This window comes from Scomber japonicus, chromosome 2, assembly GCF_027409825.1.
Source record: "Scomber japonicus isolate fScoJap1 chromosome 2, fScoJap1.pri, whole genome shotgun sequence".
Classification (NCBI taxonomy): Eukaryota; Metazoa; Chordata; class Actinopteri; order Scombriformes; family Scombridae; genus Scomber; species Scomber japonicus.
In genome coordinates this window covers 32,086,690-32,105,381 of record NC_070579.1, presented here as the reverse complement: position 1 = coordinate 32,105,381, position 18,692 = coordinate 32,086,690, and the positions used below count along the sequence as shown (strand labels likewise).

The following is an 18,692-nucleotide window of genomic DNA, read 5'->3' as shown; positions in this document are numbered from 1 at the left end:
ATTTAAATACTGACAAATTTACACTCTCCCCCCTTAATTTACCTTTCTTATTTGACTTAATCCACGTGTTATATTTATATTCTTGAGAGTTTGGTGGTTGTATGAATGTTTCATTTAATGTATTGTAACATTGTATTTTTTTCACATTATTACATTGTGTTTTTTTCTAATGTTTCTTTTGTTTTTCTCTGATTGGTGACACGTATGCTTGGGGTTAGTTGTGCTCACCAGTCCAAATAATCTTTGTAGTCCTCTGATTTGATGATTGAAGCAGCTCCAGTGTTAGAGCTGCTTCAATCGTGTTGTGATGCGATTTCCCACCTAAAGAGAGAAGTCAGAGCTGTGTATGTGGCATTACATTGATTCATTTGGCAGAACGTTTTGTACAGAGCAATTAAAAAGAGGTAGATGAAATCAAAAATGACAGTTCAAGTGCTTTTACTTGTTTTACTCTCTGGAAATGAGCAGAAACCCATCACTATTTTCATGAATCTTCAAGACTGGCGCCACAGGATACTCCTTTACTTAACAGGCTGTCCTACCTGCCATCATAGATGAAACTACTAGCACGTCCTTGGGCATCTCTGATACTGCTATGTTGACTGCTTCCTCTTTCACAAAACAAAACATGGTTGTTTTATCCCTCTTGCACCTTACAGAAAAGAGCACAGAAGAATCAGGGATATCTGATCCACTGCTGACAAAACTGTCAGCTGTCCGTCCCCTTCAGGGCCTCTCCCACTCCATCTGGGACACCCTTGCCATGGCTTGCCTCAAAGAACTTCCACTGAGGGCTGTCCGGAGGTGTGGTGGGGTGTTTCTGGGCCTCTTTCCTGGATTTGATCCTGTTTTAAGTCTCCCTCCACTTTTTACGACGTGTGCACTTTTCCCTCTCACTTATGTTATTGGCTGTTTTCTTCTGGCCTGATGCTATGTCCTCTCTGTATTTCTGCTGCTCCTTCTTTAAGTATGTCTCTCTCCTTTCTGGGTTGGCATTGCATCGTGTGCGATAGTGCTGCTACTTTTCTGCAGCACTTAATCAATTGGTTCCCTGTAAGTAACGTGTTGACATCTGTTACTCTTTTTCAGTCATCACTCATAAGAACAGTAACAGGACTGAATGTCTTAGCATAGCGGTAGCAAATGGCATCAATACTACCAGGAGAAAACTGTACATTGAAAGCGACAATCTTAGTCATACAATGATCAAAATACAGAAAACACAGAGAGACAGAGAACTTACTTTTGGTCTTCTCATGGCTTACAGGAGACTCATGGTGCTATCTCCTGTTGATAATGTGACTTGTAGAATGCCCCAATTTTTTAAGAGGGGGGAATGTATCAGGGTAACAGGACTGAGTGAAAACCTGTGGACATGACTAAAATGACTATTCTAACATATTATACATTTCAACTGAGAAAATGTATTTCATGTTTAAATTGAAAAAAAAAAAATTCTGAAAGACTTTCATCATATTTCATGGTGAAATGTAGTGTTAGAGAGTGTGAGTTAAATCGTACTAAAACAGACCAATGACCTATCTTGAAAATGCAATTAGGACAAAGTACAGCACACTCTTCCCCACATCTCTGCAATTGATTTGCGTGAAATCTTCAAATCTGGCAACACAGGAGCTAGGATGCCTTTACTTACTGGCTGTCATACTGAGCCTGACTGTTTTCAGCTCTCACACACATATTTTGGAGAGCGGAAATTGATCCTAAACACCTTTTTTTTCCAGGAGCTGTTACAGTTTTCAGGTAAGCAACAAAGCGGTTGTTAAGCTTCCAGCAGGTAATGTATAGTATTTATCCGGACAAAACGTGTCGACATGCTCTTTAAGTAGGACCACGTGTTGGTTCATGTAAGTACAGAGGTCGTTTGTTTATGTGAGAGTTTATTACAGTAAGCTAGTGACCCCCAATGTCACCATTTGTTTGATGGCTAGCCACTGCTAACAACGTCATGGCGTCACTGGCTCGCCGTAACCGTAGCACGCTTTCTCTCCCGCTCTCTCCTCCTTCGTGTTGGGGGCAATTGTTACCATGGCGACCACACTCACAAGTTCTCGGCGGCGGAAAGCTGACTGAAGTCAACACTGCAGACACACCTTCGAGCACAAGACAAATAAATCTGCAACAAAACACATATAGAAAGCTAAAAAAAAAATGGCCTCTTGCCTCGCCCCCGAGTTCCCGGCCGTCATGGTCGCTCTGGAGCATTTAAAGGAGCTGGACAAGCAGCTGAAAGAGGAGGGGGTACCGTTCTCACCTGAAGCCAGCCTCCACCTGACCGAGATGACTGCTGCCATCACTGAGCTGGAGGCGGAGAGACGCGCTACCCATGAACATTTAGAGGTGGAGACCATAGAAAACAGTAAGCTAAGACACCAAATCAACAATGTTAGAGAACGAATGAGCCAGGAAATAATGGCTGATGTAGCAGCAGCCAGGGCATCTAATGCTGAGGAGATAGAGCAGCTTCGCAAAGACCTCAACACAGTCTCTCACCAGCAAGAAGCCACTGTGAAGAGACAGGAAGTGCTCAAGAGCCAAAATGAAGCTCTGCATCCAGAGAGAGATCGGTTGAAAGTGGAGCATGAGGAAGTCATCGCTGCTCTAAATGATCGAATCACGCTGAAGTACGGCTTGCAGATACAGCTGGGTCGCACGCGGGAGCTGATGGAGGAGTTGAGGTCCTGCATCGCCGACGTGGAACAGGAAAAGATAACGCTGCAGCAGAATATGGCGCTGGAGAGAGATGCCTTCAATGTGAAAAAGGACAACGTGTCCAGAGATGTGGACGTAGCCGAGGAGAAGATTAAGCAGCAGAAGCAAACCATCAGGAGGAGCAGGATGGATCTGGATGTAGTGAATGACAAGAAACAAGAAACCCAAGAGCACCTGGATGAGCTCACAATTCACCTGGCCAAGTTGGAGAGCGCCTTGCAAAGACTGACGGCGTCCCGGTGCCAGTTTGAGAAACAGCTGGAAGAGGAGATCCAAAAGCGTCACGATTTGAAGAAACAGAGGGAAACGCTGAAGAAGGAGCTGTGTGATTTAGAAGAAGCCTTCAGAGCTGCCATTCAGCATCTTAACGAGGAAATAGCAACGGTGGAGGGTATGATAGAAGAAGGCAGAGCATCGAGAATCCTCTATCAAGACTCCTTGGCTCAAATCTATGAGATATTCAAGCGGCAGCAGGAGGAAGAGAATGAGGTAAGGGCCGAGCATTTCAGCGTTTCTCAGCAGCTGGAGAGGTCCAGGTTGCAGCTGGAGGAGCGCATCGCCTCCATAGTGAAACACAGCAAGGAGATTAAAGAGATGGACAAGCAGATTGGAGAGCTCCTGGAGGCGGATGTGATCAACAAGCGCATCTTCAAGAGGAATCAGGAGGAGCTGTGCGGTAACATGGACATAGAGAAGAAGAACATCAGCCAGTTGGAGGAGGAGAAGAGTCGGCTGAGTCGGCTCCTGGAGGAGGCGAAGAGGGTGCAGCGGGAGCACGTGGCCAAGATGACCTCTGACATCAGCAGCACCAGGAGGAGGTACGAGGAGCTGCGACAAGAGGAGGCCAGACTCCTGCAGCGTCAGCCCATGAGTGCAGACACCGACTTGCTGTCAAACCACTTGGCCCGATCAGTGGTAGAATTCAGAGAAATGGAGACCGCGCACCACCAGGAGATGCAGCGGTGTGCCACGGAGACAGAGAGCCTCGGGAGTAGCAACGAGCAGAAGCAGAGGGAGGTGGAGGAGAAGGAGGCAACTCTGAAGGAGGTGGAGGCAGAGTGCAACGAGGAGCGATCCAGGCACCAGAGCCTGAAAACGTGCACCTCCAAGCTTAGGAGGAAGAGGAATGATCTGCAGCTGTCGATCCAGGTGCTGACGGAGAAAACCAGCTCGCTGCTTCAGCCCAAAGAGGAGACGAAGGCCGAGCTGCGGGAGCTGCGAGCGAGTTACATGGACCTGCTCGACAGACAGGCCTCAGAGCTGAGATCTGTGGAGCTGAGCGTCTATGACAACAGCGTGAAACTGGAGCAGGTCGGCATGGAGAACAGCAGGCTGCATCTCTGTATCCGACAGATGACAGACAACATCAACAGAGCCCGGGAGAACAAAGACAGATACCTGCAGGAGATCCGCCAGTTCAACGAGGATACCCGGGCCCTGCTGGAGGGTTTGCAAGAAGCCTGGAGAGAGGATGTGTTGATAACTGGAGACAGTCAGAGCAGGGACAGCGCTCTGTTGGTGTGCATGAGTAGCCTGTTGAGTCATCTGAAGTGCAGGAGACAGCAGTTAGGAAGTGTCAGCACGCTCCTGCACCAACAGATGTTAGACTTCAGCAAACGACTGGGGGATAAAACTACTGTAGTGCAGCACAGCTGAGATGAAAAAGTGGCTCTGGTTCCACTGCTGTACATATCTGTGTACATGTAAGAGTGAAAGTTGGCTTTGATTTGTAATGAAAACTTTAAATAAAGCTCACAAAAACAAGATGATTCCTTTATTTTGTAGAGCAGGCTCATAGGCATAAAAATCTTAAGTAAAAAGCACTGTTGGCACAGCAATAGGAGCAATTTGGGATTAAGTGTCTTCCAATCTTCCAATTGAAAGACAACTGCTCAACCCCCTGAGCCACTCAAATGATCTGACTATATAAAGTGTTGGTTCACAAGCTAGAGGTGGGTCCTCATGATCAGTGAGAAATATACAGACTGAAACTAAAGACTTGAATTGTCAAACACAGGTGTCGCATGTTAATTGCTGCATTGAAACTGAGCCATAGTTAATTAGTGTTATTGGATATACCTGTGCTTTAGTTAAACATGCTCTGATATAAATGCTTTAAGCCATAGTCATGCCATGCCATGGACATCTCTCTGTCCAAAATCCCTTATTCACTCATTTACTCCTCCCTATGTAATAAACATTAAATAGTTCACTCAATAGTGAGCAGCAAGTGAAGATTTCAGACACTAACAAATCATTTTATATCATCACCATCAGCTGTAGGGTCGCATGATGGTAGTTTTCACATCTTTAAAATGTGAAGCAAAGTAGAGTATATGCCATGGACTCTATTTTTTTTGTTTCATGGTGTTATATTTGAGGGCAAAATATAGTGGAGATATTTATACACTCAGCATTCAGACACTCAAATAAAATGGCTGAGGGTAAATATAGTAAATAGGGAATGATATCAGACACAGCCTATGACTTGTGGTCAATTCACCCATAAATATTGAATACATTGCAGTTTATTTTTAAGATGGCATTAAAAAAGGTTGAATTAAAGTCATACTTCATATGATATGGTTTTAATGTTTAATTTTCTTTATCAATATTATTTACTTTTTAATATTTAAGTCTTTGCTCAGTTTGTTTTGTAGTTTTGACATACAAATACGACAGTTGAAGGCAGAATGCAGTAATTGAGTTGACTGACAGTATGTGTCAGCTTCTTTATCATCATCATTATTATTATTATTATTATTATTATTATTATTATTACTATTATTATTGAATAGTGAAGTGACGAACAAGAAACAAGATGAGAGAGTCTGGCTAGAACTGAACTGGGAATATTGCAGCCATGTGGTGGCTACTCCTGTGTGTGTCAGCTTTAACCAGCTTTACATAATGTACATGAAGTATAGGATAGTGACTGTCTGAGTGGAAAGCCTGTGTAAAATAGTTATGTTGTGTTTCTCTCTATCGTGCTCATCTGAAAGCCTTTCTAACCACTTTCCAAGGAGAACTCTCACCTTCTATGCAGCCTAATAAAATCAAAACACACATACATGTATATGTATGTAGCACAGTTGCTTTTAGTGATTTCTCCTGTACAATGTATGGCATACTCTTTAACAAAGAAGAAAAAATCATTATTTTATTATTACCTCTTAGCCTGCTGCAGTAACACAAGTATAATATTGAACTCTATAACGTATAAAGTGTTCTGTGTTCAGTTAAGACACATGAAGAGCATTTCTTAATTTCATATCCTCTTATGACAGATGTGCTCTGGGTTCTTGTTGTGAAATATGCCACCGTTACTTTTAAGTGTCTGTAGTATACAGAACATCGTCAACATCTAACTTCTCTTCTAAACAGTTGCTTTGAAAAAGGATCATTTTGTGACAATAATTTGAGTGTCAAAGTTAAATGAGGAGGTTCACATGTGCCATTTTTTTCCATGTTCATTTTCACTATTTTCTTTTCTCAGACTTGTTGTGTGAAGTTTGGTGACTCCTACCAGCAGAGGGCAGACGTGACCAGGTTACTCTCTGCTGTGACCTTCCCCTGCATTTAGAGGGTCAAACTACCTCCCACTGTTACTTCCCCTCAGAACAACAACACACAGACACATGCACACTCTCTGCCACATAGAGGACAACGTGCAGACGAGACAAGACAGGAGGACAACGCAGCTGCACAAGTGGAGGTGAAAGAAATCAGCTGTTTTTTCCAGAAAAGGAGGTGAGTCAAGTAAACTTCGCTCCGAAGTCATTTGTGCCATTTCCTAACAGCTGCAGTGTCTGTAGTTTATAGTGCTGTCAGACTGTTTCACAATATAGGTGTGAAGCATTTCCTTTCTTTAATTATTTTTCTCTTGGTCTGACTGTATCTGCTGTCATATCAATGTGACGTGTGTGACTGATGCCACAACAACTCTTATTCTTCCAAGATCACAGAAACAGTTGTTCATTAGTATGTTTTTCTGCATTTATGTAAAAAACGTTGGTTGGTTGGTTGGTTGTCACAATGTTATGTTCAGTTGAAGAACAAATACAGCTGTTAAGTTGAAAAAAGTCTTTAAAAATGATGTAATGTTTGATATTTCTCACTTTCAACCAAGATCACAACTGCTGCTTTCACACATTCATAAACATTTATATTCAAGACTGATATATTTTGTTTGTTCCTTTTCAAATTCCCATCAGCTTGTTAAAATGATATTTGAATTGTTAGGTTTTACTCCATTTAGTCTGAAGCACTTCAGTCTTTCAGTGCTGGGTGGTGCCAGCATGTTTTTTGGTGGGTTCAGTTCACAATGAATGGCTTCCTGTTCCTGCAGTGTTTGCATCTGTTTGGTGGGATGAAATTCAGGAATTCTCAAACAAAACAGTATCGACTTTGACTGTTGTCCACTTTAATCTACCCTTCACAACTCCTGCAGCTTAATGGAAGTACAATATTAAAACACTGTAGTACTCCATCAATGAAACCACACCACTAAAGAAAGGTGGGGTTTCATTGAACTTCAAACAGAACTTCAAACATTAAGGTCCTGTACTCATATTTCCCAACAGGCTTATTTAAAGATCTTAGAAGATAATATTTTTTGTCATAAAAGTCAAATTCAGTCCATGAAGATATTATTTTCCTGTAATGTGTCTGCAGAAGTGTTGTTATGTGGATATTAGAGGATATGATATGCAGTTTCCTGTGCTTACATTTCTGGTTGTGGGCCAGTGCTTCTGTACACATGGAAGATTCGACATGTAGCAAATATGTCTGTATCACTGAGATAAGTGCTTCAATCATGTCTGTGACGTCCATGCTAACGGACAACAGTGAATATGTAATAAGAGACACCAGTACAGTGAACACAGGCAAAGAGGAGGGTCATGTTACCAGACACAAAACTGCCATCATCTGTTATTTTCTTCTTTTACTTTTCCTCTTCTTTCTTTATATTGTTGCTTGTGTTGACTCAGCTTGGCAGCAGTGGAGGATGTCGTCGGTCTAAAGGTCAGAGAGTAAAGAGGCAATTTAAAACCACAAACTAGATAACATACCGTACATTATGTTTTTATGTCTGCAAGGTTGTTGTCACACATCATTCTGAATGTGTTGTGTTTTTGATAGAGTTCTTTGTCATGAAAACTACTCCAGTCTTCTGCAGTGTTTAATTTACAGATGAATCCATCACATAGAAAATACATTTATTTTTTTATTATAACCTTTTATTGAAACAATCTCTTTTGAGATTGGCTCTCCCAGAAAGACCTGACTACTTTGATATATTTATAATTACATGATTTTTTTTTTTCAAAGATGGCAAAAACCGTGTTAAACATTGGATCACAGGAAAAAAAAGAGGTGTTGATACAGTGAGACCAGGATGGTATCAGATTGTGATTTCAGCTACATACTGTATGTACAGTGGTGCAAGATGACAAACAGACAACAACTATCACAGTGAAATAGTTTGTTTGTTTTTTTAATAATTTTTTTTAGATTTTGTTGGTATAGACGCCTTTATTCATCAGTAGATCGACAGGAAACATGGGAAAGAGAGGGGGGGGTGAAATGCAGCAAAGGACCTCCGATCGGGATTGAACCGGGGTCGGCTGCGTATATGGCATGCGCTCTAACCACTCGCCCACCTGCGCGCCCCACAGTGAAATAGTTTGAGCTGCCGTGAAAGACACAACATGCACATGTACAGAAAAACGCACCCACATATTGTAATGCAATGAGGCAGCTGCCCTTCAATGTGGAAATGTCAATGTGCCAATTAAGGATACAGCAACATGCGCTCTCGCTCTCGCTCTCGCTCTCGCTCTCTCGCTCTCTCTCTTCCTCTCACTCCCTCTCACTCACACATACTCACACACAACAGTAAATTATTCTATATGGGCTCCTGGAGTAACACGAGGTTGTCTACAGTTGTAGTTCCCAACCATTTTGGGCTGTGACCCCTTAAAATAAAGCAAGGTCTATCTCGGGCCCCTCGTTACATGTTGTATTATCTACCTAACTGATTTTTGCTTTGATTCATCATTTAATAACTTTTTCCACAAAATGTCAGAGAATAGTGAAAAGACCTCTCTAAAGAAATCACCTCTAGGTGTCACCCTGCTCCAATTTACAGCATGTCAGTGTGTGGTGAGAGAGCTGCGTTAAAATAAATAGTCATCAGACAGTTTCCAAAATTCAAATGATATTTGCAGGTTTTGAAGTTTTACTGGAAATGTCAGGCTGGATACAGATCTTGTTGTGCTGTATGGTCTATGGGAATGATTTTGATTGGCTGTCAGTGTTTCTTTCGTTCATCAAATGGCTCTGAAAGTGATCCCATCGATATCTGTCGTTGTCGTTATAGTTGTGGTGTGGACTTGTAATAGCAATTTCAACTCCTTTGTAAAAATACCCAACCTCCCACCTTCTCACCAAGATATCAGAATTGTAAATTCAGTTTATTTGCATCTCTACTACCTGAGACACCAACTCAAACCTTGTGTATTTTAATTTAGGCTGTCTAGACCTTGTAATTGTAAATTCAGTTCCTTTGCATCTCTATTACCTGAGATACCCATTCAAACCCTGTGTATTTTAAATTAGGTTGTCTAGACCTCTTGATTTCACACCTCAGGGGGTCGGTGCCGATACCTGCGAGAGACAAAAAGTGTTGAATCACACCTTAGGTAGGAGGCTGACCCCACAGCAGACATAGGACGTTAAACACACCCCAGAGGTGGGCCTTTCTCTCAGGTATAAATGTTGATGTTTCTCAATGTTCGGGGTCCTTCTTCATTTCAGAACCGCTTGCATGTTTTGTTGATTGACCTTTTCTTTGCAAAGAAAATAAAACCTTGTCGGCCGGCAGAAGTCTCTATTTCATTCTTCACCAAGAGCACAGAATTTCAACGACAGACTCCACCATCCACTTGAGTTAGAATGATTTTGAAATATATATATTTTTAGTTATCAGTATTAGAGCCAGATCGATATATATATATATATATTGGTCAGCCTATATTATTGGCTGATATTGACCTATCACAGATATATTGATATCAACAAATATGTTGTCCAATATTTAATCCTTTCACTGTTTCAGTGTACTGACATAATTTTATACTTTAACGTTTATTGTCAAATGGTAAAATATCATTCCTGCATTACAGAATTTTTTTACTCCTTAATACCTGTATCAGTCCCAAAAATCCAGTATCGGTCGGGCCCTAATTGTTATGAAGTTCTTGGTGTGAACGGGCCTTAACAGTCCAAAATCCAAAGATATTCAGTTCATCATGATCAACTAAGAAAATCAATAAATCATCACGTTTGAGTAACTTCAACCAGCTTATTTTTAAAAATGTTCCTGAAAAATGACTAAAATGATTATTCAATTATCGAAATAGTTGCTAATTCTGCTCTTCTGTCAGTCGACTAATCAATTAATCGACTAACCTTGCAGCTCTAGAAAGAGAACTTTTTTAAAAATTGGATTAACATTTACACGCTGGAAGAATAAAGTAATCCACAAGAAACAAAGCAGAATTTGGAGGAAAGCTGTGTCTAAAATACTTATTTTTTTCCCCTGTATCCAACCCTGTCCCTTCATCTCGCAACCCTTTTGATTAATTCAGCAACTCCTCAGGTTGGGAACCACTGCTCTACAGGATATGAGTCACACACACAAATACACATGTATTATCATTTAATGCTCAATCAGCCTGTTTGGACGTCAGCTGCTTGTTGTTCTTGTGGAGAATCATGAATCTTTTCAATCTACCGCCTGCTGCTTGAAAAAACTTCCTGCCTCTAGAAATCATGTATTTCAATAACATGTTGGCTCTTACCGTCATGTGTCGTGACTTGTGGTAGATGAGTCTTGGGTTACAGACATGAGTCATCACTCAGGTGCCAGAAGAGCTTTCAGTCCTTTATCTCGACTCTGTGTGCTCATCTGTGTGTTGACACAGTGACGTCATGGCATCCAAACTCGATTGGGCTGGATCAAGGTGTAGAATCAGACAGGTGTTATACGGCTTCATCTCTGCTCATAAAATATTAGAATAATAAAAGAAGAAAAACAGAATGGCAGGAATTTGTTTTGTAGGGAGTCATACAGAAACAGGTGGATGTTTCTTAGATTGTTGCATTGTAGACATTCCTCTGATTTGTTCTTTTTTTTTTACTTAAATAGTACTTCTTATGCATTCTTTTCACAGTTCTTACAAGTCTATAATTAGTGCAGCGTTTCACCAGGAAACTGTTTGTTCAAGGTATTGCAGCACCCGGATCTTGACACAGATTGTGTCTCAATCAGTTTTGTTATTAGATGACAGTTGAAACATGAGCAACACCTATAAAATCTGTGCTATTTGCTGTGGGGCATTTGCTCCTTTCCCTTAAATTAAATGTTTTATTTTTGTGAGTGTATATAAGTTTATATAAGTGTATTCATATTATTTTCTTAGCAGAGGGGGTCTTTGTTTCAGGCCTCTATAAAACTCATCTTAAGCAGTTCAACTAAATATGATGTAATATGATGTATGTGTCTTAAGAGATAAAGAGTTGTGTGTGTCATGAAGGGGAAAAAGTAAAGATTAAAGAAAAGATCAGTTTTGTAAACCTTTAGGAAGCTCCTTGTCCAAAGGTTGGAAAATGCTGCTCCAGAATGGTGTTAGAGTCTCAATGAACAAATTTGATTCCAGCCCAGCTTAGATTTTAAAGTATGGAAAGGTACAAAATCCTGTGTGAGGAAGGAAAAAAAAAAAGTTAAACACGGACGTAAATTGTAAATTGAGGAAGTTGTTATTGCAAAAAAAACACACACCTACATACAGTTGTGTTCTAATCAGTCTCACAAAACTGTCTAGTCATCCATACGTATATATTATATGTGAGTTTATTCATGTAATTTAAAGCCTCTGTTATCAAACTTGTTTATATTAATAATGGTTTACCGTGTGTATTATGAAAAGATTTACTTTTGGGACGGCTGCGGCTCAGGAGGTAAAGCAGGTCTTCTACTAAGCGGAAGATCAGTAGTTTGATTGCCAGCTTATCCAGTCTACATGTTGAAGTGTCCCTGGCCAGTGTGTCCCCAAATTGCTCCCAATGGCTGCACCAACTGAGTGTGTTAGTTTCCCCCAATGAGCAGGTTGGCACCCTGCATGGTAGCCCCTACCATCAGTGTATGAATGTCTGTGTGAATGAGTGAATGTGACATGTAGTGTAAAAGCGCTTTCAGTGGTCTGAAGACTAGAAAAGAGCATAAGTACAGTTAATTTACTATTTGCATTGACAAACCCACAGAGAAATATCAGCTGACATGGAGCGTTTTAGCGTCTTTCAGCATGCTGTTTTGGTGTTAGGGTTTTGGTTCACTCTCACAGCTCTCATTGATGTGGTTTCCAGGTGTAGCCGGCATTTAGCAATTAGTTAAGCTAGCTGGTGGCAAATTGAACAACTAGCAAGATAAAAACTCACACAGAGCTAAAAGAGACTAAAAACCGAATGCTAATGTTGTTCTGTGTCTGTTAAGTGTGCTAATAAGGAATTGTTTGAGAAGAAGTTTACCAAAAACAAACACTGAAGTAACATTAGTGACGATAAATTGAAACCAGTAGTTACAACACACAAACTGAGGAAGTTGTGTTTGCTAGACGCACACAAACGCAGTACAGTTGTGCATTCATGTAATCGTTGTTGCAGCAGTGGATATTATATCATAAAAACACAGAGTCATGGAAATGTACTTATCCTATACTGTCGACCTGATATATAGTGTGTGTGTGTGTGTGTGCGAGGAATCACATTACTCTTTTTGAGTGTTTGCTTGCATGCTTCACCATGAGTGAGGATGTGAACAAGCTTCAGATAAAGTCGATATAAAGAAAGCTTTCAGTGATATTGTGCGTCACACATTCAGCGTGTGTAACTGTGAGAGAGCAGCCATTAAAACAGCACAGTGTTTCTCTCTCCCTCAGCGGCACATGACCTGTAATACTCCATATGGCCTGATGACGTCTATACTTCCTAATCTCTCTCTCTCTCTCTCCCTCTCTCTCTCTCTCCCCGAGGCTTTATAGGTAGCAGTGAGCAATGAGAAGTCAGATTTCTACACTCACACACGGAGACGCAACATATCTGTCACTGTCTCCTGCTTCAGTGAAAACAATTTCAGTTAATCCGAGAACCTTCAATTCAGCTAACAGTAGCATACAATATCTTTTTGGGTTGCATTTACAAGTCGGCACACAGAGAATTCACTTGAGTGGACGTAGGTGTGGACAGTGATGGAGACTATGGGTAAGAAGCAGCTGTTCTTTATTATCCTGCAGATGAGGTTGTGTTTGGGTGTTTAGTATCTACTGCATGATTAGTGTCATTTTGTTGAAATGTACAAGAACAAAGATCAGAGATGGAAGTTGTTGGGATTCCTGAGAGATAGTGCATTTGTGATGAAGAGGTTGTGGACTTAGATACTGAAACCAGTCTGGCTGGTCCAGGCATGTTTTTGGGTAAACATGGACTCATATTGTTGACACTAGAGTTAAAGGGTCTGCTTAGGTTGATTTATATGGACCAGGGTTTGTTTTATATGTGGGAAGGAGTGGTGTTGGTTTCCGTCTCTTATTTGATACACATTTAATCACAGAAGTGGACAAATCCTAAACATGAGGCAGTCAAACCGTATCTGATCTCTCCTTTTATAGTCATATAGTTCTGGTATTGAGAAGCTGGGGAGAGAAGACGATCACCAGAAGCTATTTAATCGAGCAGTGGTCAGTTTCAGTTTTGTGCATATTAACATGCACAATGTTTAGTTTTTTCAGATTTGAAGAACTGGAAATGATTGAAACAAACTGTGTCACAGCATTATGGAGAACTGTGTTTTACTCTATTTGGAAAATGGCTAATTTAGCTGGAATGAAATTGTGTGAGATGCGTTAGCACAAATCTGAACAAGATTAAATGTTGCTGCAAAAAAAGTTGAATAAGTAACATGAATTGCAAGATCTGGAATTTTAAAAAGTCTGGCTTCTTTACGGTGGGTCAACATATTGTCAATATGACCTACTTTGGTTCGACCCTTGGCAGTTCAAAGTTCTCACAAACAGCCACCAAGATAAATACTGCTGTGCCTTCATGTAGACTAGAGGAACAGATGGTGGCTGTGCATGTGTGTGTGTGTGTGTGTGTGTGCATGTGTAGGTGTGTGCGCACGAGACTCATACATCAAGCACGTGTGACCTTTGCAAACTTAAACCTACAATCTCAAATTGATTTTTTGGCTCTGTTCTAATTAAAACATCAGCTCCCAAGACTGTCTATAAAACATGAGCTGAGTTTATTCATGTAATTTAAAGCTATTATCAAGATATTTCTATTAACAATGGATTACCATGTGTACATGCAAAAAGATTTACCCATAGTGACAAACCCACAAAGAAATATCAGCTGACATGGAGCGTCTTAGCGTCTTTCAGCTCACTGTTTTGGTGTTAGGGTTTTGGTTCACTGCTCTCATAGATGTGGTTTCTAGGTGTAGCTGGTAAAACTAAAACCCCACTGTACACTACCTACTCAGTACCATACAGCAGACCAAGTTAGTGATTAGTTAAGCTAGGCGGTGGCAAATTAATCAACTAGCATGACTCATAGAAAACTCACACAGAGCTGTAAGGAGATACTGAATACTAATGTTGTTCTGTGTCTGTTAAATGTGCTAATAAGAATTGTTTGCAAAGAAGCTCAGCAAAACAACTTTCTAACAACTTTATATACCAGACAATTTGACACTGGCAAACAATTAACAGCTCATCACCTTGATGCTTCCTTAAGATAGTCACAAGCTAACACTAGCAGTTTTAACAGTTCAGTCTTAGGGTTGCATTCATTTACATAGTTGTGAGTAGACAAGTTGTTGAAGGAGGACGTGCTGGGCTGCATACACACTGTCAGTCATGCTGGCACATGAATCAGAAACATTTAGTCATCAGGTGAATCGAAAAAGGATTAATTTGTCACAGTTACACTGCTCCACTTGACTTAACAGCTGAGACGGTTTAGCCTGTGAGAGATGGTCACACAGAGTCAGCAATCTGAGCTGAAGGGCAAGAAAACAGACTTAACAAAAATCTATATGAGGATTTGTATACACCACCACCTCCTCATCATAGGTGTTCTTTCCCAGAAATGTACAAATGTGTTTGCGGTCCTCCTCTTCAACTCTCATTCTTCATCCTCACCTCACCATGTGTTTCTTCTTTCCAGTGTATTCAATGGGTGGAGGGGCCACTAGGCTATACAGCAACCTCAACAGCAGCAGCAGCCATCCTCTCCCTCCGTCCTCCCTGGACCCCCACCAGCCCACAGACAAAAAGCTGGATCCAGATTTCTGCCAGGTGACTCCTTCTATTCTGTTACAATGCTTTTTTTTTTAAGTGAAACATGACACATAAAAATATTATTCTTATGATGTGAAATAAATGTTAAGTCTTATGTCTGGTTTGCAGGAGCAGAAGGGGTCCTCTTTGTGTCCCCCTGATCCAGACGAACTGCTTCGCCAATTCGAGGAGGCCCTCAAGGATCGACCATCTCGCTTCCACAGGAAGTTCACTTACCCCTCTAATGGAGACAGCGCCTCCAGCAGCCCCATCAGGGTGATGCAGTGGAACATACTGGCTCAAGGTAACTGACAGCTGATGTAACGCCTCATCACACCAAACTGAAAGCTCCAGTTCAAAATATCTCTAGTAACAGAGTTTAACATAACATTTGTTTTGGATGTGGCCATTCATTTTTGTGCAAGTGTGTAATGTGAATGGTGCCACTTAGTGACCATAGACTATGTATGATGAATGTAGCAAAGTGTTACATCACCGATTGGTTTGCATTGGAGCTGGTTTGAAGCCCAGACTTGCAGGTTATGATTGGTCTGGAGGCAGAACCTTCCAAATCAAGAGTGGGGTGTTGCCTTTCACACTGTGGAAACACACACTGCTACACAAACAGCAAACACTAGCTCACTGGGAACACCAAGCACTGCTCTTGAGCTCTAACATAAGCTACATAAGCTAAATATATTGCAACAATAGTCCAAACCCCCAGAAAATAATCACATAACATTATCAACTACTAAAGTCTGATCTCCTTTTTCAGCTCTGGGAGAGGGACTTGATGGTTTTGTCCAGTGTCCCCTGGAGGCCCTAAGCTGGTCCCGAAGGAAGTACCTCATCTTAGGAGAGATCCTCACGTACCGACCTCACATCCTGTGTCTGCAGGAGGTCGACCACTACTATGACACCTTCCAACCAGTTCTTGCAGGCCTGGGTTACAGCAGTAACTTCTGCCCAAAGCCCTGGTCACCGTGCCTTGATGTGGAAGGCAACAACGGCCCCGATGGCTGCGCACTGTTCTTTGATCAGTCACGCTTTGAACTCGTGGATAGCGTGAACATGCGTCTCTCTGCCATTAGGATTCCAACCAATCAGGTAGGTAGAACCTATTAAAACCACACTTGGACATATGAAAAGCTACTTGTCAGCATCTCTGACATGCTGCTCTTTTGTCTCAGGTCGCCGTGGTGATGATGCTGCGATGTCGAAACACAGGGAGATGCCTGTTTGTGGCCGTGACCCACCTGAAGGCTCGTTCTGGCTGGGAGTGGCTCCGCAGCACCCAAGGCTCTGACCTCCTGCGTCAGCTCCAGAACTTGTTGCAGAAACACACTGGCAGGCCAGTGGACGCCCCCAGCTCTGACATTCCTCTGCTGATATGTGGCGATTTCAATGCAATCCCAACTGAGGAGGTGTACCGCCGTTTCATCACGTCGCCTCTCGGTTTGGACTCAGCCTATAAGAAACTCAGCAAGAACGGTTTGACGGAGCCGGACTACACAACATGGAAGATTCGTCCTACAGGGGAATGCTGTGCCACTCTGGACTATATCTGGTACAGTCAGGACACATTGAGAGTGGATGCAGTTTTGGACATGCCTACTGAGGAGCAGATCGGGCCAAACAGGCTCCCGTCCTTTAGCTATCCGTCTGACCATCTCTCCCTGGTTTGTGACTTCAGCTTCAAGGAGAAGGAATGAAAAGGAAGCGATGAACCAGCAGACGGGAAGGGACAACACTGTTAAGAGTCATGGTTGGCTTCACTCCAGAAGCAAGCGTGCGGTGAGACGCCACGTGCGAGGAAACAATGACAAGACAGGAGGCCGAGAAAACCGAAGTGGGAAGTTACCAATTTCGACTGGACTTATGATGCTAAAATTGCATTTAAACACTGCAGTAACATAGACTACCTCCCTAAAATGTAATTTAATGTTAGTGTGTTTTCTGCACCAGATCACTGTCCTCTACCTTCATCTGTACTCCGACGGAAAATACAATGAATCTGACGAGTGAGATTAAAAAAATAATACAAAACTGTCATTGATTGAAAGTGTAGTAAATGTTGAGCTTCATACTGCTGATGTACTACAGACTGACTGAGAATAAACTGTTTTTGCTGTACTGTTTTTGTGGGTGTAGTATTCTGTAGATTTACTATTTTTACTCTTTGACTACGCTCGTCTTGGTTTGGTAATTACTTGGTGGTCTGACAATCTGAGGGTTGGTCCAGCCAAATTACATACACATATACACTGACACACATCCAATGTTCTTATTTACTTCAAGTATATGGGGCAGCTATGTGGATGCTTTTTGCTTCTTTTTTTGTGTGCAGGTTTTGAGTGATCTGTCTCTGTTTTCTGACTTTAATCCAAACCGAGTGGAGGTGGAAGTAATTTTGTTTATGGTGCTCACAGCAATGAAAATATACATCTAAAAAAATGTAACCACGGTATGAACTGGGTTCTGACGTTCTGGGAAGAGGCCTTGATGTTGGATTTTCCTAATGCAGTTTTCAAATTTCCATTCGCCTCTATTTTATCAAGGACGATGAATAAAACCAAAACTACCTTCCTGCCTAGATCCCGGGAAATATTGACAGATCATACACATACCAAGCATGATATTGACCAAGAATTTCCTGTAATCACATGCTACAGTCCAGTAACATCACTCCACCACACACTGGTACTGCTTATGTTCCTGTTTTCATTTACTAGCTGTTGTGACATGGTCTTTGGAAACTACAGCAAGTTACGCTAATGCCATCGTAAACTGTTCGATACTCGTACTCGAGGCTTAAAGTCAAACCACAATTCGAGTGTTGAAATTAACCTTCGTAACTTTGTTTTTTAATCACATTTTGTTCTTGTGTTGATGTCATCACTTTTTCCAGCTCTCATCATCTTCCTGACTTCGACCTGAATGACAAACCTTCAATTTTAGATATAGTTGATCCATGTAAGAGACAGATATTCTTCTGAGTGAAAAAATACAACGTGAGCAGTTTGAACACAGCTGTTTAAAGCTTTTCAAAAACTGCCTTGAACTTTTTGAAAGTTCAGTTAACGTCCCAAAAAATAAACTTTTGGGATTGTGACATTTGCACTATTTTATTTTTTATTCTTGTCTGAGCTTCTTTTCAGCTGCAGTATAACTGACTATCACTTACTTCAAACTGTTGTTTCAGTGCATAATGTAATCATTCGTGGTCTCAACAAGGGAAAGCATTGACTTGTCTCGGTATCAATGAAACTGCAACTGGATGACAGAACGTGTAAAATAACCACAGAAACAGTCTGTACTCTACCTACTCCTGATACACTGCAAAAAATAAATGTTATCACTTCTAAAAAATGATGTTACTGCCAATAAGATTAGATGATACACTGCAAAAAAATATTTACGTAACCTCCAAATATAGACCACCCTTTCTATTTTATCTTGAACTATGGTTGAGCATTAGCTGAAATATTGTATGAATTATTTTAAGTAACTGAATCACATTCTGAAGTGGGACAAATTAAGTAAAACACCAAGCAGTGA

The 18,692-nt window shown here is 41.3% G+C and overlaps 2 protein-coding genes across 2 annotated transcripts; both read left to right on the top strand.

The window, feature by feature from the left end:
* The first annotated feature begins 2,169 nt into the window (after positions 1-2,169).
* ccdc175 (coiled-coil domain containing 175) lies at positions 2,170-4,386 on the top strand. Its single transcript, XM_053327238.1, has one exon. It carries the CDS (start codon positions 2,170-2,172, stop codon positions 4,384-4,386), a length of 2,217 nt encoding a protein of 738 aa, XP_053183213.1.
* An 8,483-nt stretch (positions 4,387-12,869) lies between these two features.
* On the top strand, positions 12,870-17,283 carry LOC128370701 (nocturnin-like). The gene is made up of 5 exons (XM_053330984.1): positions 12,870-13,053; positions 15,022-15,152; positions 15,264-15,438; positions 15,910-16,241; positions 16,325-17,283. The coding sequence occupies exons 1-5, from the start codon at positions 13,041-13,043 to the stop codon at positions 16,844-16,846; spliced, it is 1,173 nt and encodes a 390-aa protein (XP_053186959.1). The 5' UTR covers positions 12,870-13,040; the 3' UTR covers positions 16,847-17,283.
* The last annotated feature ends 1,409 nt before the right edge of the window (positions 17,284-18,692 follow it).

What these genes read in the sequence shown, in the direction of transcription:
- ccdc175 (XM_053327238.1), top strand. Translation starts at nt 2,170, where the DNA reads ATGGCCTCTTGCCTCGCCCCCGAGTTCCCGGCCGTCATGGTCGCTCTG.
- LOC128370701 (XM_053330984.1), top strand. An exon ending in TGGATCCAGATTTCTGCCAG is followed by an intron (nt 15,153 to 15,263) that starts GTGACTCCTTCT and finishes TCTGGTTTGCAG; the next exon opens with GAGCAGAAGGGGTCCTCTTT. An exon ending in TTAGGATTCCAACCAATCAG is followed by an intron (nt 16,242 to 16,324) that starts GTAGGTAGAACC and finishes CTTTTGTCTCAG; the next exon opens with GTCGCCGTGGTGATGATGCT.